The 21,258-nt window shown below is 38.1% G+C and overlaps 1 protein-coding gene across 3 annotated transcripts in view; it reads right to left on the bottom strand.

Moving 5' to 3' along the window:
• Nucleotides 1-21,258, bottom strand: part of ZNF404 (zinc finger protein 404) — a 27,791-nt gene extending 6,533 nt beyond the window's left edge. Inside the window, exons 1-4 of one of the 3 annotated variants that reach the window (XM_058709104.1) lie at nucleotides 21,232-21,258; nucleotides 20,255-20,339; nucleotides 9,408-9,483; nucleotides 6,238-6,364 (exon numbers count right to left, since the gene is read on the bottom strand). In XM_058709104.1, the coding sequence (XP_058565087.1) occupies nucleotides 6,238-6,364; nucleotides 9,408-9,416 (136 nt within the window). In that variant the 5' untranslated portion in view covers nucleotides 9,417-9,483; nucleotides 20,255-20,339; nucleotides 21,232-21,258. Of the gene's footprint in view, nucleotides 1-2,129; nucleotides 2,257-6,237; nucleotides 6,365-9,407; nucleotides 9,484-20,254; nucleotides 20,960-21,231 lie in introns of those variants that run through there. The other 2 variants (XM_058709102.1, XM_058709105.1) reach the window with 2 other exon arrangements.

The raw sequence follows: 21,258 nt of genomic DNA, 5'->3' as shown, positions 1-21,258 counted from the left end.
GTTCATGCTCTGTCTCTCTCTGTCCCAAAAATAAAAAAAAAACCAAAAAACAAAAAAAAAAAACGTTGAAAAAAAAAAAAAAAAGGATGTCTTATTTACACAAATTCATTTCAAGCCCTTGGCATCTTCGTTCCCCATATACTATCCCAATGCATCTCTTCAGCTACTAAGATGTCCCATGACCTTTCCCATTCCATGGGGCTCCACCTTTCAGAAATCCTCTCACCTCACTCCTTTAAATTACTATCTTCAGGTGTTGCAGGTTAGAAATCACTCCTTCAGAAAGGCTGCCTCCGCTAACTCTAAGTAAATTCATATCCTTTATCCTGTACTCCAACACCTAACTTTTTGTCTTCAAAATACTTTTCTCTATTACATACTTATTTTCTCATTTGTTTTACTACTTAGTTTCTTACTCTAAAACTCAAAAATTCTTGCAACTATTACTGCAAAACAAGTCCTTACTTGTAGAATAAAGTACTGAATTTTAAAAAATAACTTGGATGAAAATAAAGGTAAATAAGGATGAAAATCAAGGTCACTGGGGAAGACAGCCAAGCAAAATAACCATTTAGTTTCTGAAAATGATGCAACAGTTATCAACTATCTCTCGCTGATCCTAATCTCTCATGCCTTATTATAGTAAAGTATGCTTTCCTCTATCATTTACCTTACGGGTGAGAAAAATGTACATCCAAACTAGCTTAGTCAAAAATATAAATGGAAAGAGGTGATACCTGATCGTTCTCCACCTGCTTATCCCCTTAAATTGACGTACATTGTTCCATCCTTCCTGTGCCGAGTCATGATTGTTTTTCTGCTTTATCTCAATCAAGATAATCAGATGGTGTATTACCTTCGTCAGTAGAACTTTAACATTGTTTATCCATCCCACTGATGCTAACTGTGTTTTGTTTCTCTAATGACTTTCCCAAATCCTCCCTTCCATTCCTTTATAGGCAAGGCAAATTGTCCTTGAATTTCACAGAAATGCATTTCAGGAATTGCAACAGTTAATACTGTTTTTAAATGCTTATGAACATCTGAGAAATTAAACTTGAGGATGTTGGGGAAAAATAAAGTAACTAAATACCATGGGAACAGACCCTGGGAAACCAAATGCCTGGGACTCTGCAACAAAGAATACGTTGAATGTAGGCTAAAAATGGGCTGTCTGGATGGTGGAGCAGCCTGAAAGACTCTCATGTGCTAAATGGGTCGAGTATGAGGTGAAGACAAGTGGGATTCTTCTATGAATGAAGTACAATATGTTCACAAAGTTGAAGTAAAGCAAACAATATTCTCTGAATCAATGAAAAATGATTAGCAATCTCAAAAAGCCAAAGCCCTTTCTCTGGATAAATAAAAACCAACAACTACTGTTAGAGAATGATAACATACAAACTGAAACCACAGAACATCTTGAAAAGAATGATAGTAAAAATACAACACATCAGAATCTATGGCCTTCAACTGTATTGCTGCAAACACATGGACCAAAAGGCATACATCTAATGAAAAATTAAAGAATTAAAATGAATAAATTAAATATGAAATCCAAAATTAGGAAAAGACAAAAATTAGAAAAAGAACGATAAAATATATTGAAGGAAAGCAGAAAAAGAAAATCAATAAAAACAAATTTTAAATAAAAGTGTACAATCAACACATACGAACAAACCACTAGCCTACCTATTCAAGGAACAAAAGATAGGAGGACAATCCAAACGCAATGACAACAGGCAGTCAGTCGTCAATAAAGAAATAGAGAATGTTTAAGAAATCCTTAAAGACAACTATGCAAATAAATTTGAGATGTACATGATGACGTTTTTTTCTGAAAATATTATTTATAAAAACTGACCCCGGTGAGATTTACTGACTTGGTCCTAACAAATAGAATATGAAAAGGAAACAAAAATAATAACTTTTCAGTGAAGAAAACTGACAGACACCACTTTATACAAGTTTTTAAGGTTAACAGCACACTGATAAATCATATCGATATCATGTACTCCCATTATACAATGAGAAGGGTACTTCTCTGGTATTCTTCCCCCAAATCCATAATCTCAGTTTGATCATAAGAAAACAAACAGCCCAAAATTTGGAGGCACTCTACTAAATACCTGACCAAACTGTATCTTCAAAAGTATCAAGGTCAAGAAAGAGAAGGAAAAACTGAGAAACTGTCACATTTGGAGGAAACTAAGGACACTTGATGACTAAAAGTAATGTGGTATCCTGGATTGGATCCTGAAACAGAAAAAAAGACATTAGCGCAAAAACTGGTGAAATCTACATAAAATATTTAGTTTATAGTAATTGTAAAATGTTAATTTGGTAGTTTTCACAAATGTACCATGGTTATGTAAGATGTTCTCATCATTATGGGAATGGTATACTAGAACTCTTTGTACCACATTTATAACTCTTCTGTGAATCTAAAATTATTTCAAAATAAAACGTAAGACAATAACAGAAATAGACCCCAGAAGAGATGGAAAATCTAAACAAACCAATTTCCATAGAAGAAATAATTTTAAAAATGTGTATTTATGCCCACAAAAAGTGATTACAATTAGCTTCCCTGTTGGCCAGGTTTCAGTCTCTGTAAACTATTTCCCACTAATGTGAACTAGGGTACCTTGGAGAAATAGCTAATTCCTGGTCCAGGGCAGGGAAGATATAAGGTGAGTCTAAAACCTCTTGTATTAAAGTGCAAAGAAGCTCTCAAAGACAGAGTGAATAATTTGTGATTTTGGTCATGTAACATTAAGAGGGATCAAATTTACCCTCCTACCTTAAATAACTAGAAAACCCAACAAAACAGATGAAACAATATCTTTCAAATATTGGAAAACAGCACCAGACAGAAATCTCCTGAGAGAAGGGAAACAAATGAAGTGTGCCCCACAAGTACCACATCTGACTGCCTAAAGAGAATTTCCAGAACAAAGCACAAGGAGGGGAAACTAAAACAGTGCAGCTATATCCCTGAGTTGAGAAGACAGAGTAGAGAATGAAGGGAAAGAAAGAGATGCAGAATTTGCAAGCTGGAGTACTAGAAAGGAGGAAGAGAGATCTCTAGAGATCTGCAGAGGAATCTCCTTGAAACTGGATGAGTATGAATCTGGACATCTGTGAGGAAACAAATAACAAAGAATGTACTACCAGATAGAAGTAGGCAGAACATCCCCTGGAAGTCAGAAAGGGCTTGGGAAATTCCTGTTTCCACCAACCAGAATGGAAAGACCCCATAACACATGAGGCCTCAAACAGAGTCCACAGAAGGATACGGGCTCAGTGGGGTGGGGGTGAGGGTGGGGCAAATTATCCCTAGACTGAAAGCTGTTCTGGACCCACCCTAACAAAACTTAAAAGCAAACCACAAAAGGATCAACAGATTCCAAATTACATAACTGTATCCCAGACCAAAGCCCAAAAATGTGTAAAAGAATATTAGAAATCCAGCATCCCAACACAGTCAACTTCACAATGTCTGGCATCTAATAAAAAATGATCAGGCATGCAAATAGCAGGAAAATGTGACCCTTACTAGGAGAAAAATGAATCAAAAGAAACAGACCAAGGAATGATGCAGATAATATAATTAGTAGGCAAGGATACTGGAAAAAGCTATTGTAAGTATATCCCATATTTTAAAAAGATGGCTACTCTTCTCATCTTTTAATGTTCTTTTTTTTTTGTTTGTTTCAAGTTTTTATTTAAATGCTAGCTAGTCAACATACAGTGAAATATTACAGGAACAGAAAGTGATGCATCAATTACCTACAACACCCAGTGCTTATCACAGCCAGTGCCCTCCTTAATACCCATCACCCATTGAGCCCATCCCCCACCTCCCTCCTCCCCTCAACCCTGTTTGTTCTCTGTCGTTAAGAGTCTATTTTATGGTTTGTCCCTCTCTCCATAGCTTATTCTTTGTTAGACTCAACATGCAAAAGCATTTATGGGGAATATTTTCCCAAAATTCTTACATGTTCAAACTGTTGCACCTATACTTTAATGACAGATGATTTAGGCCTGAATCTTCTAATTTTGGGGGAGACTCTTGATGACTGATTCAGTTCCTTTAGTGCTTATGAGACTTTTCAGGTTTTTTTCTTGAGTGGAAATTTTTGTAGATTAAAATTTTCTAATCATTTATTTCATTTGATTTTTCGTTTCTTTTTGGCAGGATGATTTTCAAAATACTGTATTTCACGGCTTCAAGGTTTGTAATGAGGTGGCTTTTTTCCTTACACAGATTTTTTTTTTCTGGATTCATGTTGAGAGAGAAGCAAATTGATTTGACTTGCTCTTTTGTGTTTGGCTTTCATTTCATTACTTTCTACTTTCTTTTACTATTTCCTTTCTTCTACTTTCTTTTTTTTTTTTTTTTAATTTTTTTTTTTCAACATTTTTTATTTATTTTTGGGACAGAGAGAGACAGAGCATGAACGGGGGAGGGGCAGAGAGAGAGGGAGACACAGAATCGGAAACAGGCTCCAGGCTCCGAGCCATCAGCCCAGAGCCTGACGCGGGGCTCGAACTCACGGACCGTGAGATCGTGACCTGGCTGAAGTCGGACGCTTAACCGACTGCGCCACCCAGGCGCCCCTCTTCTACTTTCTTTAAGTCTGTTATGCTCTTTTCCTGGCATGTCAAGCGGATGATTCTTATTAATTCTCAACAATTCTTCTGGAATCAAAAAAATCCATTCAGAGGGGCACTTGGGTGACTCAGTCGGTTGAACGTCTGACTCTCGATTTTGGTTCAGGTCATGATCTCACAGCTGTGAGATTGAACCCTGCATCAGCCTCTATGATTGGGATTCTCTCTCTCTCTGCTCCTCCCCTGCTCCCTCTCTCTCTCATATAAATAAACATTAAAAAGAATTTTTTTTTTAAGATCGTTTGGGAGAAGCAGCTTAAAATCGAAACAGATAAGCAATAAGAGCCATGAAGAAGTGATGATTTGGTCCTGAGGATCCACTACTCTTCCCCTGCAGAAACTCATTGATTCCGAGTGCAGCTAGCAGTAAAGTGATAAAAAAGAGGTAGCTGACCATTACCCAAACTGAAAACTAGCACTGACCCAGCTCATTCCCTGATTGTATTATAGTGATCAGCTTGCCATCCTATCACTTAATAGAGGAAAATGTAAATACTCTGGTGGAAGATCCCATCATATGGAAACTGTTCAGTTCTTGTGAACACGATGTCCAGCATACAATCACAATTCCAGGTGACTTAAAGAGGAATTACCAGATGACGAAAAATGAGAGAAAAAAAGAAAGAGAATCATACCCAAGGATAGTACAAAAAATGAAGGCCTTCAAGAATTCCATAATAACTTTGATTAAAATGTTTAAGAAAACAGATGAGAAAACAGTAATGAAAAGAAAGTAAATAAAAGAATGAAGAATTTCAACAGATAATTAGATGCCATAAAAGACCACCAAATTGAATTTCTAGAACTGAAAAAGACCACATCTGATATGAAAAATCCATCTTTAAGAGCAGACTCATCATAGCAGAATATGGGATAAATGAGCTGAAATACACGTCAACAAAAAATAATAGAGAGAAAGGGAAATGAATACATGATACAACTGTGCGATACACTCAAAATATCTAACATCACCATAACTGGCATCCCAGGAGAAATAACGGTCAAGCATTTTCCAAAAACTGAACAAAGACTTTCACTTCTCAGTAGAATCTATAAAAGCATTGCAAACCAACTTTTCTCCTGCTGTAAATGCAAAAATAATACTAAGCAGATAATACTCTTGATTCATTCTACACTGTAGAAATTACCATGGTTCTTTTGTAGCAAAGAGAAAACCAGGACCCTATGTTATCTGTTCTCCATGTAGGTGGACCAGCAATTAAAGTGGAATATTTGTAGATATTCTGGACATACACCTAATATGAAATTTGTTTCCTTTGCATTGGTTATGCAGGAAAAAGTCCAATAATTCAAACCTTTATTGATTTAGAAAAAGAAGGAATTGTAGGATGGGGCGGAGGGAGGTAAATGAAAGACAGAAAAGATTCAGCTGCTGAAGAGAGATGCCCATTTCCACCTAATAAAGGTCAAACTAGGCCTTGGAGAATATGAATATGGAGACATTTATCTGGTTTCTCGCTATAGACCATAAAATACACAGTGGAGAAAGCAGCTATTCCAGACAGCAGATTCTACATCACTTCAGGCAGATGTCCTTACCCAGTGAGACCAAGTTAGTATAATTCTCCAACATCACATCTCTGTACAAATCCCTCTGATCAGAATTTAGGCATTCCCACTCCTCCTGAGAAAAGTCTATGGCAACATCACTGAATGTCAATGGCACCTGAAATGACAAACCCACGTATTATTTGTAACAGTAAAGAAAAAATGTTCAAGATGGAATGACTGAATTGCAGTAAGGGGGCAATACAGAAAAACAAGTAAGCTGAGTTACAAGGTCATGACACGATCAGACGAAGATAAATAAATCAGCTTCTGAAGTAGAGTGCCAACACAGTCTTGAAGAATCCTGTTGGAGTACAACAAATTTCTTTAAAAATAGAGGAAAACTTTAAATGTACGAAAATGAATTAAGTAACCAAGACTTTCCCAATTAAACGAAACAGTATATATAAGCACATTACCTACTATGTACCTAAATCAGGCACTATTAGTAAATGCATGTTCTGACATTTTTTCTCCTCGGTGTATATGTAAGGAGCATTGTTCACTTTCTTCCCCAAAATGAATTAAAAAATCTATCCCAGGGGCGCCTGGGTGGCGCAGTCGGTTGAGCGTCCGACTTCAGCCAGGTCACGATCTCGCGGTCCGTGAGTTCGAGCCCCGCGTCGGGCTCTGGGCTGATGGCTCGGAGCCTGGAGCCTGTTTCCGATTCTGTGTCTCCCTCTCTCTCTGCCCCTCCCCCGTTCATGCTCTGTCTCTCTCTGTCCCAAAAATAAATAAAAAACGTTGGAAAAAAAATTAAAAAAAAAAATCTATCCCAGCAAAAATGGAGTAACAGGGATTGGATTTACCTTCCCATGTGAAATAACCAAAAACATGGACAAAATGTATGAGACAATAGTTTTCAAAACAGAAAATATTAGGTAGTGATCCTTGAGAGATAAGTAACAAATGAAGTGAACTCTATGATTGCCCTAGCTTACTGCTAGGAGACAGTATTCTACATAATTATTAGAATGGCTAAAATTTAATAGACTGTGTTAGGTGTTGCCAGGGATGTGGAAAGAAATGGAACTCTCAAATACTGATGGTGGGAATGTAAATGGTACAATCACTTTGAAAAACGGCTTATTTCTTTTAAAAAATTTTTTTTAATGTTTACTTATTTTTGAGAGAGAGACAGCACAAGTGGGGGAGGGACATAGAGAGAGGGAGACACAGAATCTGAAGCAGTCAGCACAGAGCCTGATGCGGGGCTCGAACTCATGGACTGCGAGATCATGACCTGAGTCGAAGTCAGACACTTAACTGACTGAGCCACCCAGGTGTCCCAGTTTATTTCTTAAAAAGTTAAACATCCACGTTACCCAGTCATTCCACTCCTGGTGTTCACCCAAGATAAATGAAAGCATATGTCCACACAAAGATTTTGGCATGAAGCATTTTGGCATAGCAGCTTTACTTGTAGTAGTCAAAAAGTGGAAAGAACTTAGGGGCACCTGTGTGGCTCAGTCGGTTAAGCCTCCGACTTCAGCTCAGGTCACGATCTCACGGTTTGTGGGTTCAGGCCCCGCATCGGGCTCTGGGCTGACAGCTCAGAGCCTGGAGACTGCTTTGGATTCGGTGTCTCCCACTCTCTCTGCTCCTCCCCTGCTCACGCTCTGTCTCTCTCTCTCAAAAGTAAAATAAAAAAAAAAATTTGTTTTTAAGTGGAAAGAACTCAAATATCCATCAACAGAAGAATGGATGGAAAATTTTGGTATATCCTGAGACGAGAATACTAATCAGTAATTAAATGGAATATACTACTGGAATGGAATATATACTGGAATAAGATATGCAACAATATGGATGAATCTCAACATAAATATGCTGAATGAAATAAGCTAATGAAAGAGCACATGATGTAGGATTGCATTTATATAAAATTCTAGAAAAATGCAAACTAACCTATAGTGACAGAAAGGAAGACAGCAGTTGCCTGGACACAAAGGGCAAGGTTGGGAGCAGGTAAGGAGGGGGCGATTATAAAGGGACATGAGAAAAATTTTTATTATCTTGATAATGGTAAGAGTTTCACAGGTATATACATAGGTCAAAACTCATTAAATTCCACACTTTAGATATGAGCAATTTATTGTAAATTAAATTTCAATAAAGCTACTCTAAAGAGACAAAATACACTCAATTATATGTCAGTTATACTTCAAAAAGCTGATAAAGTTTCTATCTTCGGAAATAGTTTCTATAAAATTAAGTAATTTTATCAAGATGTAATATATGTCAGGTTGTGTATCATAAGCATCTCCTTTATTTTCACAAGTTAAAGTTTTCATTTAGTCCCTCTTAAAGACATCAGATACAATTTTTCTTAAAGTCTTAAGGTGTTATTAATGTTATTAAAATAATATTAAATGTAAAGTATTATGCTATTATGATATTTAGGGTGGACCCAAATCCTAAGCTTTTCCCCACTGTTCAGTATCATCTAGGACATGTTTCTAGATGATCTTCCTTTCTACAATCCCTTACTGAATTCCTGTTCCTGAGTTAGAACACACTAATATAGGATGATCAGACCAACATTGATTGACTCAAGACGAGCTATTTATCTTCCAATACAAAATGGACCTTACTACCTTATTCAGTTCTCAGTGATTCCTTAGCCAGGGCCCTGATGTCTCTGTCTGTCTGTCTGTCTGTCTGTCTTGTCTTGTCTGTCTGTCTCTCGGCACCAATACCATTTCTACCCAAACTGAAAAGCTTTTCAAAGCTGAGGTTTCATCTCACACCTGACCCTGAGAACATTCATAACCCAGTTCTCCCTTACCTCCCTGGAAAACTATGGAGAAAGCGTACCCTCCTGTGATCAAATAGGACCATCACTTCTATCTCATGAAACCACAAACCTGATAAGGGAAGCTCAAATACTTCCTTCCAGGTACTTTACTCTTTCACTCCTTTAACAATGCTCTCGAGAGAAGACTGAACGCATAGAAGATAAATGAATTATTTGATGAATAACTGAAAATCAGTTCTAAAAAAACAAGGAGCAAATGAGGAGGACATCATCCTTCTCTGTAAGGGGAGAAACCATGAAATAGGGTCAGAGATACAACTTTCCTAGATAGGGGGCTTGGGGATAAAGAATGAAAGTTTTATATGAGCTAAAAGTCACAGTATTTCAGGATAGAGACACCTACCTGGGCCATGGTTTTCAAACCACCTGTCTTCCTCAGGTTTCCTCTATCAGGGAAGCTGAGTTCAGAGAAGCCAGAGCTGAGAGAGGAAAAAGAGGCCTTGAGACCTTGTGTATCTCGGAACTCCAAAAATTATTTAAGGTAGGAGAACCTTTCTTTTTTCTTCTTTATTTCTGCTTCCCACTGTTCTTTCCCACTCTCCACCCTCCCAAACACATTAACACACATCAGGGGATATGAGAAGTCCAGAGAAACCCAAGCCCTTCCCCATACCTACAGATACAAGCCACACAAGAGTGGATACAGAACAGGGGCACTCTTGCACCAAAGCTCGATCCAGACACCCACAGTGCCCTATTTTTCATTCTTACCAAGCCAACTGAACCCTGCCTGGGTTGTTCAGTGATACTGAATAGATCCTCCCCCATCCAGGCCTATGTTCCAGGGTAAAGACCAAGTCATACAACACAAACTGCAACAACCTTTATCCTTCATGGACCTGGACATAAAATCTTTTGCACCAAAGACAGAAAACAGTAGAGACAAACCTGGAAACCTTGACCACTGTAAAACTGCCTGCCCATGTGAAGTCTTTCCCCTAAGCCAAAATTTTGACTTCTAAGATCCTCTGAGTTAACCAACCTGGATTTCCCTATCAGGATCTACTTTGCTGGCATGAGTCCTTGCCTGTGCCCGCAGCTCCCAACCCACCCAGTACCCACAAGAGAGGAGTGAATTCCTGCTTACTGAAACCACACAGCAACATACAGATTTTTGCAACCTTACGTGATAGGTAGTGTATACACATTAACATTTAATTAAAGACTTTTCCCTATATCACGAACAATAAGTAGAAGTGATATGTTTTGAATTTAATTTCTATAATTATAGGGCCAGCTTTTTCCCCCAACTATTGCCTTTGAAGCCCAGATTTTTTGTTCCCTTGTGTGAAACCTAAGAATAGGTAATTAAAACTTCACCTATCAAAAGATTTACTAAAGAGATGTTTTTTAAGCAGTAAGGTACTAACATTTACAGGTATTCAATTGTTGGATTTCAAAGGTTGATGATGTACCACATACAGTAAGGTTGTGGGGAAAAGAACATTTTTTTTTTTTTTAATTAGAGAGAGAGCGAGAGCGAGAGAGAGAACACGCAAGCACAGGAGAGGAGCAGAGGAAGAGAGAGAGAATCCCAAGCAGGGATTCTCTGTTCAGTGAGGAGCCTGATATAGCACTCAATCCCATGACAGTGGGATCATAACCTGAGCCGAAATCAAGAGTCAGATGCTCAACAGCCACCCAGGTGCCCTAAGAGCATTCTTATGGTGTCCTGTGGACTTCTGAAAACCTAGTGCAGTTGAGACATGTAAGTAGAATTTTCCATAAGAATTTAGCCATGAAAGGCCATTTGTGAGTTTCCATCCAAAGGAAATAACTGTAAAATTTGCCTAGAGATGTATAAAGGCATATTATAGATACTAGTTAAAATTAAAAGAAAAAACTGGAGAGAAATCTAAAGGTACTAAATTTAAAGGTACTTAGATAGATGGTTAATTAAATAAATTATAGTGCATTCATGCAATGGAAAGTGAAGCAGACTTTGAAAATGACTGTACAGACCATTGGTTCTCAACAGGGGAACATTTAGCAATGTCTGAAGACATATTTGGTTGTCAAAATATGGAAAGGGCTGCTATTGTTTCTAGTGAGTAGAGAACCAGAGGTGCTGTGAAACATCCTGTAATGTACAGGAAAGCCCCCTCCTCCCCACAACAAAGAATTATCTAGCTGAAAATATCAACAGCATTAAGACTGAGAAACCCTTGGGGCACCTGGATGGCTTAGTCGGTTAAGCATCTGACTTAGGCTCAGGTCATGATCTTGTGGTCCGTAAGTTCAAGCCCTGCGTCGGGCTCTGTGCTGACAGCTCAGAGCCTGGAGCCTGTTTTAGATTCTGTGTCTCCCTCTCTCTCTGCCCCTCCCCTGCTCATGCTCTGTCCCCCTCTGTCTCAAAAATAAATAAACAGTAAAAAAAAAATTTAATGAGAAACCCTTAAGTAAACTCATTAAAGGAAGATAACCTAATCCAGAATCTGTATATTATCCACAATGCCAGCATACAATAAAAATTATTAAACATGCAAAGAAACAGGAGAAGGCTACTGATAATCAACAGAAAAAAATCTCACTATAAACAGATCCAGAGATTATCTACATAGTGAAGCTAATAGACAAGGACTTAAAAACATTATATTAAGATGCTCAAAAAAATAAAGAAAAATATGGGCAAAATGGGATGCAAAATGGGTTCAATTGGTAGATCACATGACTACTGATATCAGGGTTGTGAATTCAAGCTCCATGTTGAGTGTAGAGCTTACTTAAAAAAAGTGGGGGAGGGGAGTTCACCTGGCTGGCTCAGTCAGACTGCAAAATGAAGCATATCAATAGAGATTTAGAATCTTAAGAGATTCACATGAACATTTTATAAGAATAGAATACTGAAAATTAAGAATGTATTGAATTGTCAATGTAAAGTCAAATTAACAATAATCTTACGCAGAGAGAATAAAGGAAAGAACAGAGCAGAACATAAGAGAAATACAAGAGATAGTCAAGACATGAGATTGAACACCTAAAAAACTAACACAGGAAATTTACTTGAAGAAGCAATGGACAAAAACATCACAAATCTCGTGAAATGCTTTGATGTATGAATCAAAAAACTCATCAAACCTAACCAGATGAAATGCGCAAATCCATACCTAGGCACAGCATGGCCAAACAACTGAAAAACAAAGTTTAAAAACATATCTTAATAGTATGTTGTTACAGGATATCAGTCATAAGAACACAACAAGAGAAAGAGTTCATTTCTCAACAGAAATTATAGTAGCCTAAGAATGGAATCAGATCTTTAAAGCGTTGAAAGAAAAATATGACAACTGTGAATTTTATACCCGAAGAAAATATTGTTCAGAAATGAAAGTGAGGGGCGCCTAGGTGGATCAGTCAATTAAGCATCTAACTCTTGATTCTGGCTCAGATCATGATCTCATGGTTCGTGGGATGGAGCCCTGCATGGGGCTCTGCGCTCACAGCGTGGAGCCTGCTTGGGATTTTTCTCTCTCCCTCTCTTCTGCCCCTTCCCCCTTGCTTGCTCTCTCTCTCTCAAAATAAATAGATAAACAGTTAAAAAAGAAATGAAAGTGAAAGAAAGACCTTTTCTAACAAAAGCTTGGAGAATTTCTTATTAACAGACCCACAATACAAGAAATACTAAAGGACAGCAATCGGGCTAAAGGCAAGCAATCCCGGATGGAAGTGGGGATGTACAAAAAGTTAGGACAGTATATATATGAATAATATGACTAAACAGATGGACTGTTTTATTTTTTTTTTTAATTTTTTTTCAACGTTTTTTATTTATTTTTGGGACAGAGAGAGACAGAGCATGAACGGGGGAGGGGCAGAGAGAGAGAGGGAGACACAGAATCGGAAACAGGCTCCAGGCTCCGAGCCATCAGCCCAGAGCCTGACGCGGGGCTCGAACTCACGGACCGCAAGATCGTGACCTGGCTGAAGTCGGACGCTTAACCGACTGCGCCACCCAGGCGCCCCCAGATGGACTGTTTTTTTTTTTTTTTTTTTGTTTTTTAATTTTTTATTTTTGGGACAGAGAGAGACAGAGCATGAACGGGGGAGGGGCAGAGAGAGAGGGAGACACAGAATGGGAAACAGGCTCCAGGCTCCGAGCCATCAGCCCAGAGCCTGACGCGGGGCTCAAACTCACGGACCGCGAGATCGTGACCTGGCTGAAGTCGGACGCTTAACCGACTGCGCCACCCAGGCGCCCCGAGATGGACTGTTTTAAAGCAACAAAAAATAATAACACTTGTGGGGCTTGTGATGAAGAAGAAATGACAGTAACACACATAAATGGAGTTAAACTTAAAATGGTCTCACATTATTTGGTATGTAGTAAAAGCCCTAATCTAAAGGAGACTATATTAAAGATGCAGTCAAAAATAGCTCAGTTAAAGAATTATAGAATTATACAAAGAATTAAAGAATTATACAAAGATGTACAACCAGAAAAACCTAACAGAGAGATAAAATGAAATAATAAAAAATACTTGATTAATTGAAAATAAGACAGGAAATGAGAATGAATAGGACAAACAAAATATATCCCAAGATTACAGACTTAAATCAAACTCTATCAGTAATTATAGTGAAATATAAATGTACTAAACATTGCATTTAAAAGCTAAGATTGTCAGATTAGATTGAAAAGAACAACAGGATCAATTATGCTGCTTGTAAGAGATACATTTGAAACATAAAGACACAGACATATTAAAGATAAAAGAGTGGAAAAATGTATTAGACATTAATTAGAAGAATGCTGATGTTAGTATATTAATAACAGATACAATGGGCTTCAATGCAAGCAGCATTATAAGTGACATGTTGTACAATTCAACAAGAACAAAATGGGAGTCTTACATTTCTTATGTACCTAATAACACAGCTTTAAAATATATAAAGCGAGGGGCACCTGGGTGGCTCAGTCGGTAAGTGTTCAACTCTTTGTTTCAGCTCAGGTCATGATCTCACAGTTTGTGAGTTCGAGCCCCACATTGGGCTCTGTGCTGACAGTGCAGAGCCTGCCTGTGGTTCTCTCTCTGCCCCTCCCTTGCTCGCTCACTCTCTCAAAATAAATAAATAAACTTAAAAGATTAAAATAAATAAAATATGTATAGGAAAGCCAACAGAATTAAAGGATAGTTTAAGATTTTAATACCCTTTCAAAAGTTTGAGATTTTAATACCCTCCATTGGTAACCAATGACAGGAAGAGAAAAAAAATAAACAAGGCCGTAAAACTTTGAACAGGAGTAATCAAATTGACCTAATTGAACATTGTACTCCCAAACTATAGACTATATACACATTCTTTTCAAATGCTCACAGTGTATTTATCAGAATATTCTGGGCCATAAAACAAGCATCTATAAATTTCAAATGATTAATATCAAAAAAGAATGCATATATTCTGAAGCCTCTGGAATTAACTTAGAACTTAAAAACAGGTATTTCTCAAATGTTTCCAAATATAAAAAGTTCACTTCTAAATAAATACAGGTCAAAAAACAAATCATAATGGAAACCAGACCTGAATGACCCTGAGAGTATGATATAACACAACTTGTCAGATGCAACCAAACCAATACTTACAAAGATATTTTTTACCTTAAAAATATTTTTTTTAATGTTTATTTATTTTTAAGAGAGAGAGAGAGAGAGAGACAGAGCGTGAATGGGGGAGGGGCAGGGAGAGGGAGACACAGAATCCAAAGCAGGCTCCAGGCTCTGGGTTGTCAGCATAAAGCCTGATGCGAGGTTTCGAGCCCACGAACCATGAGATCGTGACCTAAGTGAGCTGAGGTCAGACATTTAACTGACTGAGCCATCCAGACGCCCAACATTTTTTACCTATAGTTTTTTTTTTAATAAATGCTGCAGATAAATGCCACTCATTGTTTAATCTCCATCATAGTTGTTAGATGTACTACAGATATGTTGACAAAGCAAGTAAATTAGTAGTGAAATTACGATGGAAACCCTGTGTCAAATTATGTCAATGCTAATAAATCTGGAATTTAATTTCTCCCAGTGGACAGCGTGAGCATTTGTAATAATTGTCCACTTAGCTTATTCTTTCTTTACACTCTTTGACCCCCTTCAGCTAAACATAAATGTATGTATTATCAAAGTATAAAGGTTAAAAATCAATGATCTACCTTTGGAAGCTAGAAAAAGAAAAGCAAATTTAGAAACCAGTGACATAAAAAACCCACATATACAACAGAGAAAAATGAATAAACCCAAAAACTATTTCATTGAAGAGATAATATTGATAAGCCTCTAGCTATACTGGTCTAGAATATAAATGCCAATATCAGGAATATGAAAGGAGGTATCACTACATATATTATAGACATTAAATTGACGACAGAATTTCATGAACAACTTTTATGCCAATAAACTTGAAAATGTAGATGACATTTTAAAATTCCTTGAAATAAATTTAACTGAACTGATATAGGAAATGGAAATTCTGAATATTGTTGTATTTACTAAAGAAAGAAAATCTTTGGGACACCTGGCTGGCTCAGTCAGTCAAGCGTCTGACTTTGGCTCAGGTCATGATCTCACTGGGTTCATGAGTTTGAGCCCCGTGTTGGGCTCTGTACTGACAGCTCAGAGCCTGGAGCCTGCTTCGGATTCTGTGTCTCCCTCTCTCTCTGTCCCTCCCCAGAGAGAGTCTCTCTCTCTCTCTCTCTCTCTCTCTCTCTCTCTCTCTCTCTCTCTCAGAAATAAACAAACATTAAAAAAAAAAAAGAAATAAAACCTTTATTAAGGAACTTCCCATAAAATGTCAGGCCCAGAGGCTTCAGTGGCAAATTCTCCCAAACACTGAAGGAATTAAAAATACTAGTAAAACTCAGTATCTTCTAGAAAACAGAAAAAAAAAATGGACCATATCATGAGGCATAACTGTAGTATCAAAACCTGACAGGGATATTAATCGCAAGAAATGAAAATTACAGCATATCTCTCTCATGAACATAGATGGAAGCATATTAAACCAAATATTAGGAAGCATAGTAAACCAAATAGTACCAGTGATAATAGATGATGAGAAGGATTTAATGTAGAAATACAAAGGTCATTTAATTTTCAAAAAATCAATGTAACCTTCCAAACTTAAAAAATAAAGGAGGAAGCCATTCATACATTTTGTCAGATGGAGAATCTTTGATAATATTCAACCACAGTTCACGATAAAAATTCTCGGCAAACTAGGAAAAGAAGGGAACTTCTTTAATTTGATAAAGGGAATCTACAGAATAAAACTACAGCTACCATTATAGGAGAGGTGAAATATGGGTCGCTGGCCTTCTGAGTTCAGAAACAAGGTAAGGTTGCCCATTCTTACCAGTTCCATTAAATTTTATACTATAAGACCTATCCAGTACCGTAAAGAAAAAAAAAGTGAAATGAAAGGTAAGATTGGAAAAAAAAAAAAGTAAAGCCATCTTTATTTGCAGATAACATGATTTTGAACACTGAAAAAAAAATTCAGTTCTACAAACTATTAGGATAAATGAATTCATTAGCAAGATTGTTGAATACAAGGTCAAAGTATAAAACAATTAATTGTATTAAAGCAAAGTTACTGGAAAATGAAATTTCAAAATCCCAACAGTTTATGAAAAACACTAAAAAATACAACACTTTGGAAAAACCTAACAAAAGAGGTACAAGACTTTTAGACTGAAAACAACAAAACATTAAGACATTAACAATTAAACAAATGGAAACATATTCTATGTTCAAGAATTGCAAGACTCAATTTTAACTTTTAATTCTCTCTAAATTGATCTAATGATTCAATGCAACTCCAACAATATCAGCAGGATATTTTTTTAAAGAAAATTAACAGCCAATTTGACAAGTTATATTAAAAAAAAAAAGACAGAAAATGAACAAACTTGTTCTACATTTATATGGAAATGCAAAGAACCCAGAATAGTCCAGGCAATTCTGAAGAACAAAGTTGTCAAAACCACATTACTAGATATCAAGACATGACAGAAAGCTACTGTAATTAAAACAGTGATAGTGACACAGGATTGACAAACAGACCAATAGAACAGATTCCAGACAGAGACTTGCACATATATAGTCACATTTTTCAAAAAAGTTTGATTGCAATATAAATCAGAAAGGATAGTCTTTTTCAACAAATGGTGCCTGAGCAATTGAGTGTGTGCAAAAAAATGATTTTGACCCTGATTCTACTACATAGAGATATAAATTCAAGATGGACCATACGCCTAAGTTTGAAAACTGAAACAATAACCCTTCTGGAAGAATAGGAAAATATCTTCAAGATTATGGATGTGCAAAATTTCCCCCGTTTTTAGTTTAATTTCTATTTTTACTTATTTTAGACTTAGCGAAAAGTTCCAATAGTACAGAGAGTTCTTTTTACCCCTCACCCCAATGTTAACGTCTTACATAGGACAGTAATCAAAACCGGGAGATTAACAGTGGGACAATACTAGAAATGGCACATCTTATTCAAATATCACCAGTTTTTCACACTATTGCCCTTTTCTTTTCCAGGATCCTATACGTGATCCCACATTGCATTTAGCTACTATTTGTCCTTAGTCTCTTCCAATCTCCATGGTCTCCTCACGGTAATAGTTTTCAACTGCTGCCATAACAAACCACCACAAGTTTAGCTTACAACAACACATATTTGTCATCTCACAATTTCTGTGGACCCAGAGTTTGCACAGTGTTTAGCAGGATGCTCTTCTTAGGCTGATCTCATAAACTGCAAACAAGGTGTTGGCTGGGCTGTGTTCTCATTCAGAGGTTCACCTGGGGAAGAACCCACTTCAGAGTTCATTCGGATTGTTGGCCGAATTCATTTCTTTGCAGCTATACGACTGAGGGCCCCAGCTTTTTGCTGGCTGTCACCTGGTGGACACCCTCAGGTCCTAGAGGCCACCTGCAGTTTCTGGCAATATGGGCTTCTCCCGCATGGCCGCTTACTACATCAAGCCCTCAAGGAGAGTCTAGCTCTAGTCTGCTATAACGGAGTCTTCCACGACACGATATAACCACAACAGTGACATACCATGACTTTGACCATAATGTAACTTTATCACAGGAGTGACATCCCCTCACAGTTGCCATTTTCTCTTGGTTGAAAGCAAGTCAGACGCTCAGCTTGTACTCCCGGGGTGGGGATTATGCAATGGCACAGACACCAGCAGGCAGGAATTGAGCGGTCACCATAGAGTCTGTCTACCGCACCTATCTTCATGACCTTGCCATCTTGGGGGGGATACCAATCATTTTGTCAAATGTCCCCCCACTTGGTTTTTCTAATATTTTCATGATTGGAGTGAGGTCACGTATTTTTGGCAGTACCACAATGATGTTGTGTCCTTCTCTTCACACCATGAGAAAGGGCCCATGATGCCAATGCCTTATTACTGGTGAGGTTAACTTTGAACACTTGATTAGACTGCTTTCTGCTGGGTTTCCCCACTGTAAAGTTACTATCTTTCCCTTTGTAGTCAATAGGCAGCGTGGGGAATATTTTGACACTACAAATCCTTTCTCTCCTCAAATTTTCACCCACTAGTTTCAGCATCTATCAGTTGATTGTGTCTGAAACAACTATTTCTGTGGTGTTTGCCTAATTGCCATTTTCTATCTCCCTCTTCCCTTCTACACTCAACACCTGGAATTCTACCATAAGGAAGAGTTGTCCCTTCTTCCCCAGGAAAAGATGTTTTAAACAGAACAAAGATGTTGGGGCGCCTGGGTGGCTCAGTCGGTTAAGCGTCCGACTTAGGCTCAGGTCACGATCTCACGGTCCGTGAGTTCGAGCCCCGCGTCGGGCTCTGTGCTGACTGCTCAGAGCCTGGAGCCTGTTTCAGATTCTGTGTCTCCCTCTCTCTCTCTGACCCTACCCCGTTCATGCTCTGTCTCTCTCTGTCTCAAAAATAAATAAATGTTAAAAAAAAATTAAAAAAAAAAACAACAACAAAGATGCAATAACCGTAAAGAAAAAGACTGGTTAAAATTAAGAACTTCTCTTCATTATAAGATATCATTAATAAAGTGAGTAAGAAGCTCTAGGCTAATGAAAGATATTTTTTCTTTTTCTGTCTCTGTACACCACACACACACACACACACACACAGGCATGCATATGCTTACATACACACACAAAGGACTTGTATTCAATATGTATAAATAATTCCTACAAATCAACAGGAAAATGGCAAAAAAACAGACCAAAAAATGGACAAAAGATTTGAATACTTAATAAGAGTATATCAAAATGGACAGTATCATATGAAAAGATATTACATAACCACTTATCAGAAAATGCTAATTAAAATCACAATGAGATACTACTGTGCATCTATCAGAATGGACTAAAATGAAAACGATTAACAATATCAAGTGACGGCCAGTTTGAAAAGTAACTATACTTTGCAGTGGAGAGTAAATGAAGTCAATCACTTCTGCCCATAAGCACATACCCAGGAAAACCGAGAACAGATGTCCAGATGAAGCCTTGTACAAGAGTGTTCATAGAAGGTTTATTCCTAACAGTCAAATGCGGAAAACGACCCATTGTCACAAGAAAGAATAAACAAAGTGTGGTATGGTGACACAAGGGAGTTGGCATAATGTGATCATATTGTGACAGGGCTGCTAGAGACAGAATGGTGTCTCTTCCTGTGAACTCCTAAAGCAGATCACCTGAATTTCTCCTAGTGGCCTCTCACATAGTCTATCTTATTCCTACTTTGATTTCATTTCCTTACTGGATGACAAGTAATTTGAGGATAGCAACTATATCTTTTTGTCATTGTATTCCAACGAGTACAAGCATATGGATATATTGCAAATATCTGGTATGTGACTCAAATTTCAAAACTAGAAATTTATCCTTAGGGAATGACTGTAAAAGGACATAAAGATCTATGCATAATGATGTTCACTATAGACTAATTTAGTTGATCAAAAATTAGAAACATAATAGCTAATGGTAGGCAACAGATTAAATTATGGGGAGAAGGGCTTGGGGGTCCTGAGAAGGATGATTCACCTGCATGACCTCACACACAATTCACAGATAATGTCACTGGTAGGCAGGACATTTCAGAAGAAGGAAAAGAAAGGGTCTCATAACTTTACAATTAAAGTGCATTTTACGAATAATGAGGCTATACAAACTCACCTGAACTTTAACTTTTAGATGTGTAACAAAAATTCTTTTTGTTCTCAGTATCTTTTTTTTTTTTTTTTTTAAGAGACTGGCAGCCCTGGGAAAAGAGAAAGCAATCATGAGACATCAGGATTTTCTTGGATAGCACAGTAACTTCTAACACCAGTCCCCCACACACAACCAGACTGGGAGTAGAAAGGCTACTAGAGCAGTGTTGACCTTCCCAGTATGAGAGAGGCCAGGATCACTGACGTCTCGGGTGGAATCTATCTCCAATTCACAGCATGTTCCTGGGGCCGGAGTTCTGGAAACGCTATGGTTAGGAAACATGTAGGTGACCTCTAGGAGCTTCCAGGGGGGATCCTACTCCTACTCCTGGGGCTTCATCAGGTCTTCCCAAAAGCCTGCCTTGGGGTCACATCGAGCTTCCAAAAAAAAAAAAAAAAAAAAAAATCTCATCTCAAGATCAAGTCTGTGTGACCTTGCTATAATTCTCCATTCTTCCATTCTAAGGCCCCGAATCTGGCTTCCCTCTTTTATCTGCGGCCGTCCCCAAGTGGCTGTGAGGACACAGGGCGGAGGATCCGCGGAGCCTAGAGCCGCGCGTTCCAATGACAACCCACACGGCCACACAACCGTCGGTCACCCATAAGCCATGAAGTTAAATAAGCACAAATCAAGTATCTGTCACTGGCATACAAACGCAGACGACGTCACGGAGACACGCTGTCACAACACACACACACACACACACACACACACACACACACACACACGCGCGCGCGCGCACGCACGCATGCATCTCGGGGGCACACAAATCTCTGCTGCTCGCGCAGACACAGGCCTGAGACTCCTGACTCTACACGCCCTGTCATCTCCCGGATTGTTCTCTTCTGGAGAGCCTCTCATCCCCTCCGCGGGTTGCGTCCCGCTCTGGTCAGACTGCGGAAGCCTCCGCTGATTTTTATCTTTGGATAGGTCTTACTCACCACGTAGGGACCACAGCTGCTTGGACA

The sequence above is a fragment of the Neofelis nebulosa genome, chromosome 17 (assembly GCF_028018385.1).
Source record: "Neofelis nebulosa isolate mNeoNeb1 chromosome 17, mNeoNeb1.pri, whole genome shotgun sequence".
In the NCBI taxonomy this organism is placed as follows: Eukaryota; Metazoa; Chordata; class Mammalia; order Carnivora; family Felidae; genus Neofelis; species Neofelis nebulosa.
The sequence above is the reverse complement of the archived record's forward strand: the minus strand, read 5'-3'. Positions and strand labels throughout refer to the sequence as shown.